This window comes from Rhagoletis pomonella, unplaced genomic scaffold (assembly GCF_013731165.1).
Source record: "Rhagoletis pomonella isolate Grant_MI unplaced genomic scaffold, Rhpom_1.0 Rhpom_scaffold_00006, whole genome shotgun sequence".
In the NCBI taxonomy this organism is placed as follows: Eukaryota; Metazoa; Arthropoda; class Insecta; order Diptera; family Tephritidae; genus Rhagoletis; species Rhagoletis pomonella.
Window position 1 is genome coordinate 76,558,873 of NW_023458560.1, and position 6,958 is coordinate 76,565,830.

A 6,958-nucleotide genomic window follows, 5' to 3' on the forward strand; every position below is an offset into this window, starting at 1 on the left:
CGTTGTACAACATTTTTGCCAAATCAACAACACAGTGAAATTTTATAACTTTTTTTTTTGAATTTTTCGCCGAATTTACATAAATAAGCACATATACATATGTATGCACAGATATGTATGTATGAACACATTCATGATCATCCTCAACAAAAATGTATGCAAATGTTTACTTGCAAAAAGAATTGCACAAACCTATTATTGTGGTTAAGTGAAGCAAAACGAACTCATTTGTCACTATGTCAAAAAGGCAGCCAAAATCACCCGCCTAGCAGCAAAATATGCCAAAAGCTATGTCAACACACCCACCAACGCACATACATATGCAACATATGTATGTATGTTATATATTGCAAATTCTTGCAAATCTTCAACCCTTCGACTAGTGTTCATACTAGGCCTTTTAGTATAAGACTCTTCATATTCATCATAATCATTTATGCACACCCATGCAAATATGTACATATTTCCCTTGCCGTCTTCTGCATTGCTGCAGAAAATCCACACCACAAAGCGGCTTGCGATGGTTTTGCTGCCGCATCTTTTGGGCACAAAAATTAATTTCAGTCTGTGAAATGGACACAGCAAAGACATTTCGCAGTTCTAATCGTACAGCCGTGCAGAGTAATTCAGTTTTAGGACGTTACTTGGTGGTGGAGAGTGCGGCAAAAGCAAACGATTTGCTAGTGGAAGAGCTACCTTTAGTACATGGCCCGAAATGTAATGGACCGACAGTGTGTCTCGAGTGCTACGCGCCAGTAAAATGTGATAGTAGGGCGGCGGAGCATCAACGTTGCGTAGCATGCAAGTGGCCTTTGTGTGTAAACTGCTCGGAGGCTGGAGCGGTGTCTCATCGCCGTTGGGAATGTCCGGTGTTTTGTGAGGCGCGTGTGAAATTTTTCCTTTTGCAAAGTGATGCAAACGGGTGTCCACAGTTGGATTGTGTAACGACGTTGAGGTAGTGTTTGGTAGATATGTTTCATAGAGTGATTCTGATAGCTAAAACTGACTATTTATATTCAGACCTAATTTGAAACAAGAAAATTTGATATTTTCTAACCAACAACTCCTTCAAACCCTGCTCGGTTGAGTCATCTAAAGTTCGACTTTAGGTTTGAGCTTAAACTTTTGGTAGACATTTGTTAGATTGCAAGCTCTTCCAGGTGTGAAACAAACATTTATAATATCCTAATAGCACCTGGATAGGATCGTTTGCGATATTGATTTTTACACGACATAATCACCAACTACCTTCCAGAAATCACAGAAAAATCGACGATATAGCGTCTGTTTCGTAATTTTACAATAAAATTTGCCTAGTAACGATATTTCCGAAAATTTGACACTATTCAGAAGCAATATCGGATATAAGGAGCTGCCCTCATGACCATTAAGGTAAAGATTAGAAGACTATGTTTTGATCTGGGTTATAAAAAAATACGAACATTCAGATATCCGAATACTGTGTTGATATTATTTTGCAACTCGATAGATTCGGAGATTTTCAGAACAGTCCGTTCAAATGCCGCTTAGAATATACGGATAACGAAATAAACGAATATTTAGCGGATATCCGGATTTTATCCGTATACTCGTATATGCGCAAGGATACCCGAATATACGGCTTTATCTCCGATAATACTTGCTTACTGCGTGATTAGGCTGACAACAATAATCACTTTCTCCATTCGCATGCTCTCTTGAGAAGCTTGAAGGAAGGCTCGGTTGAAGGATCTTTTGCAGGGAAATCTTAATGATAAATTTAGCCTTCCAGATCATTGCATTGTTTTCCAGATAACTGCCATTAAGGAGGCTGCCGATCGGCTACTGATTTCGCGACGTAGACAATATAGCTAAATACCTGGCCTCGAAAGCAGAGAGGGAGAGAGTGGAAATATCTTTGACCATTCTAACCTAACTCAAAAGCATTCGCGCACGAAGGAAAAACCGAAACATTAATATAAAAAGCACTTAATGAAGCTTGGAGTTAAGACGTTTCTACTGAAAGGTTGGGCTGAAGAATGTAGTACCCTTACTTATTTTTTGTCAAATCGCTTAAACAACATTTTGGAAAACAAAAATGTGGCAAATTTTTTTAAATGCAAAAATGGTTTACTATTTGAAAAAAAAATACATATCGCACATTTGGTGCAAGAGTGTCTTAATAAATAAATAAATCGGTGACCGAACATAACAGTTATTGAAGAAAACTGTCATGGAGGAAAACACTAAGAAGGAAATATTCTATAATTAAGTGATACATACCAATCGATTTCCTTTTTCACCGGGACTCAGATTTGAAAATAAATTTTTATTTGTAATTTTTATGAATTTAATAAAAACAATTATTTTTGATTTTTATGTTATATGTCATAGACAACAGTTATTGAAGACTTTTATTTATTTTTTTAATAAAAGTTTTAACTGTTACGGTCCGTAAATAAATTTAAGCTAATTATGCATATATAAATGATCGTTAGCTGCGCTTCTATGTTATGTACAAATCTCATAGCTGTACCGATTACCAGTAGCTCACTAGAACACAGTAGTATTCATTTTTATTCTGCAAGTACATATACATACATATATAAATTCAAAACTATAAAGCTGCTTTTCTCGAGTTTTCAATTTTTTTTTTTTGATTATGCCACTCTTGCAGCAAATGTGCGTAATGTATGCCTTTGTCTATTTGTATTTGACAGAAAGCAAACAATAATTGCTCGAGCTTTTAGCAAAAGTAGAATTCTATTTGATGAATTATCTAATGTGCGTCACTAGTGCTTTGAAATATATTGCTGTACGGTGGTGGGCAAACAATTAGGGACGCGATATTTTAACAGATGTTGGCCATTTTTCTTTCAATGTTTAGTTTTTATGAAAGCATAACTTACTATCTAACAACAACCATGTTAAGCAAAATTTCAAACTTTGTACAAGATTTTCGACCTATTTCAACAAATGTTCATCAATATTTGGATTTTTTTAGAATTAAAAAAATGGGCAGTCTTATAGCCCATTACATTTTAGTGTAACGAAGTAAAGCTTGAAGTAGCTTTGTTTTGCATTTTCATTATTAAAGAAAAAGTTTCCAAAAAATTGCCCTTTATTATACTAAACTACATACCTAGAGCTTTTTCTAAAAATTCTTACTAAAAGGTTTGCAATTTTTCTAATTGTTGTATAAAGTTTGAAATACGGATTTATATGGTTTTTTTTTGTATAAGTACAGTGAGCGATACTTTCATAATAAAATAATAAAAGTTATATAAACAAAAGAAAAATAACCAAGATTTGTTAAAATGTCGTGTCTCTATTTATTTTCCCGACACTGTATGTATATATGAATGTAAGAATTTATGGACGCTTCATTCACGTTTCAGTAAAATTTTAAATCTGTTGTTTTATCGCGACATTTTGCCATACTCATATTTCACCAAACGGTACCTTGGCAATGCGATAAAGGAAAATTTGTTGTGGCTAAGCTTTTAACAAATATTGGAACTGAAAAAGGAAACTACTTAGGTGACGCGTTTAAGAAAAAATAAAATAAAAATGTCCTGCGTTAATTTTTGGCTACCCTGGATTTCAGAGAAATTTCGATTTTTTATCAGAATGTGTCAAAGCTAAAGTAATATCGGGGCTATGCGCCACTGTTTGGTTAACTGTTTACTTTCTCGAAAACATTCAAGCAGCATTTAGTTTTTTAAAAAAATATTTATATTATGTCCCTTATTATGAGTTGCATTCGATTTTCGAATTGCGCTGGTTATCGAAGATTGAATTTGAAATTCGTATTATGAGCTATGTAACCGTGTCGGGATTTTCGTTGAGTATCGAATTTTCTGTCGAACAGAATTTTGCTCTCGATGCTGTAGCGAAGTGTTAGAAAATTGTGAAAAATGTATGATTTTGCGTTTGTTTTCTTACATTTTGGCGGCTAGACACTAATTTTAAACAATTTTTAATAATTTCATGCTGGTCTAACGTGGTGTATTCACGAAACACAAGCTCGAAAGGTAAAATTCCATACATATTCGACCTTTTTTTGATTTTTCAGTCTTTTCTCCTGAATTTGTTTGAATTTTTTGTAATCGTTTTGGACACGTTATGTTGAAAAATTTATATCTCAAAGTAATGATCGGATATTGATCGGAAATATTTTTAATCCGAGAGTAGATTGATGTTAGCTAAAAAAGAAAAATCAGAATATGCAGGAAATATTTGCGAGCATTTAATTTTAAACATCCCAAATTTAAAGTTCTGAGATCCAATAAAATTAACAATAACACCGAAACAGGTAGACAAAGAAAGGCTAACATATCGCTAGCTTAGAGTGAAAAGTTGCTAAGTCCAAATTTAAGAATTGTACAGGAGAGGAAAAAAACTTCTTATAGCCATTTTCTGCAAGTATTTCATAAAATTTTGAGTACAACATTTTGCCTGTTTAAAGCAAAGCAAAAATCCATACGAATGAGAGAGATTCGATCTTTATTAAAAGATTTCGTACTATTTTGGCCTTATCGAATTTTCGGACCTTTTTTGGGCTTAGCAAATTTTCCTTTCATTGAATGAGAAAACATAAAACAATGACTGTTACCCTTTTCGAAACGATGGATTTTTAATTTTTGCAGCCTCCTTTATCAAATTAAGAGTTTTCATAAAAAGTGGACTTAGCAAATTTTCACTCTAAGCTAGCGATATCCAGTGTTTGTTTGGTCAAATAGGTTCAAATCGAGTTATTTGAGTTTGGTTCTGGACCGTGATTTTTTATCCCTGAAAATGCTCTCTGTTCCCGATTCCGTAACGATTGTTTCCATCAAAATGGCATAGGTAGAAAGGTCAGTTGGTATAAAATTTTACTCCGTTTGTTTAGATATAAATTCTCTATAATTTTGGAATCTAGAAATTATTGTTGAGACTGACTTACCTGCCATTGACCACCTCTATCTTCTTGCAGGGTCCTTCTTGCCAAGGAATCGGATCCCGAGCGTTGGGAACGTGAAATCGCACCTATGGAATACCACAATGAAGAGCGTCGTCAATTGAGTGATATATGGAATGCCGATTTTATAAATATTGCACAATATCTACGTGGACCATGCCGCCTGGCTGACCGTTTCTCCGAAGATCTTATTATGCAAGTGGTGGGCATCCTGGAGGTGAACGCATTCGAGGCACGTACGCCGCAAGGACATGCGCTGCGTTGCCTCTATCCGATTACCGGCATATTGGCGCATAATTGTGTACCAAATACATTTCGCACCATACATCCCAGTGAGGGGTACAAGTAAGTTCACAAGCACCATCTAGGTACTGGGCTAAAAAATATAGATGTTTTAATTGTCTCTTTTTTTTAAACTCACAGGATTCGCTTGCGCGCCATGTGTGATCTGGGCGAGGGTCAACAGCTGCAGCACTCCTACACATACACTTTAAATGGCACCGCCCAGCGGCAGGAGCACCTGAAGACCGGCAAATTCTTCACATGCGAATGCAAACGTTGCAAAGATCCTACAGAATTAGGCACAAACTTCAGCACATTCAAGTGCAGTAAATGCGAAGATGGTTGGCTACTACCGACAGATCCGTTGGGTAGGTTTGATCAAAAGCTTATTTGTTGTAATTCATTGTTTCGCATTTCGCACAAATTCTAATACAGATTCCTCTTGCGACTGGAAATGCACACTTTGCACCTTCAAAACCTCCAAAAATGCTATACAGAAGACGCTATCGGTTATACAGTCGGAAGTCGCTATCATCCAAGCAATGGAACCCAGCCCACAAAAACTACAAGAAACGGAAAAACTGATGCGGAAATATCGTGTCGTTTTGCATCCTCAACATTTCGTACAAATTGGTCTACGACAGAGTCTCATTGAAATGTATGGTCGCGTCGCCGAATATGAATTGGCAGAGCTGCCGGATGTTATGCTCGAGCACAAGGAAGGGCTCTGCCGACTGGTATTGCGTGTTTTGGAAGTCTTCGAACCGGGTTTGAGTCGCACACGAGCTATGATGCTGTACGAGTTGCATGTGCCACTGGTATTGCTGGCCAAAAGCGGTTTCATAGCCGGCGTCTTGTCAGCAGAGGCGTTGAAGCAGAAATTGCTGGACGTCATCGCCATACTCAAAGAATGTGTCGACATATTGCAGTACGAGGATCCGGAGACGCAAGAGGGCAATTTATGCAAAGTGGCCCAGCAGGCAATGGAACAGCTTACGCAGAGTGTGGAGGGTTTAACTGGGGATGAATGATTACAATTATGGCACTCTTAGGTTAAATACATATTTCTATAAGTATTCAAAAAATCGTTTAGATTTTATTTATTTTTTGTCTATTACTAAATAATTAAATTATTAAATTATGTAGTTACGATGATATAAATTCTGCGAATGTTAATTACGAATCGGATGTATGTACATACATTAGTCTTTTCAAAATTAAAAAAAAAAAAAAAATATCTTTGATACCCGGAAAAAGGTTATTTAGAAAGTAAACGAATACTATATACCGGGAATCAGTGGCATTCAAGTGGTTGGCTGGAAGATCGTCATGGCGCATAAAATCAAATAGCCGAGAAAAAGTGAATAGCGTTTAGTTAGGTTTACCATTGTACAAAAAGCCATGCCCATAAATCGTCATTAAGATGAACTAACGGTAGACCCAGAAAACATCCTGTTTCAACGAGGTCAGACCAAAGGAAAACGAGTATTAGCACAGTGGGCTGAAAAGGGCAAGTGAAGAGCAAGTTGGTGTCATGTGGAGGGTCTGCACAAACAGGACTTATATTGGGTATGTTGGGGCACAGTCTGGATAATTAGCAGCTTAACATGCCACAGTATCCATACCTTAAGTACATCAGAGTTACGCCGGTATATCGAGGCAACTGAAGTTCTTTCTCTGCAATAGAGTATTAGTAAAGTTGGTCATAGTCCCTCTTTCATGACCTCACTGTACAAG

General features: G+C 36.5%; 1 protein-coding gene across 2 annotated transcripts in view; it reads left to right on the plus strand.

Annotated features, from left to right (window-relative positions):
- The window catches only part of LOC118741326 (SET domain-containing protein SmydA-8), a 10,649-nt gene extending 4,199 nt beyond the window's left edge, over window positions 1–6,450 (plus strand). Inside the window, exons 1-4 of one of the 2 annotated variants that reach the window (XM_036473261.1) lie at window positions 518–955; window positions 4,955–5,284; window positions 5,363–5,589; window positions 5,657–6,450. In XM_036473261.1, coding sequence (XP_036329154.1) covers window positions 573–955; window positions 4,955–5,284; window positions 5,363–5,589; window positions 5,657–6,252 — 1,536 coding nt within the window. In that variant the 5' untranslated portion in view covers window positions 518–572 and the 3' untranslated portion in view covers window positions 6,253–6,450. Of the gene's footprint in view, window positions 1–517; window positions 956–4,954; window positions 5,285–5,362; window positions 5,590–5,656 lie in introns of those variants that run through there. The other variant, XM_036473262.1, reaches the window with a different exon arrangement.
- The last annotated feature ends 508 nt before the right edge of the window (window positions 6,451–6,958 follow it).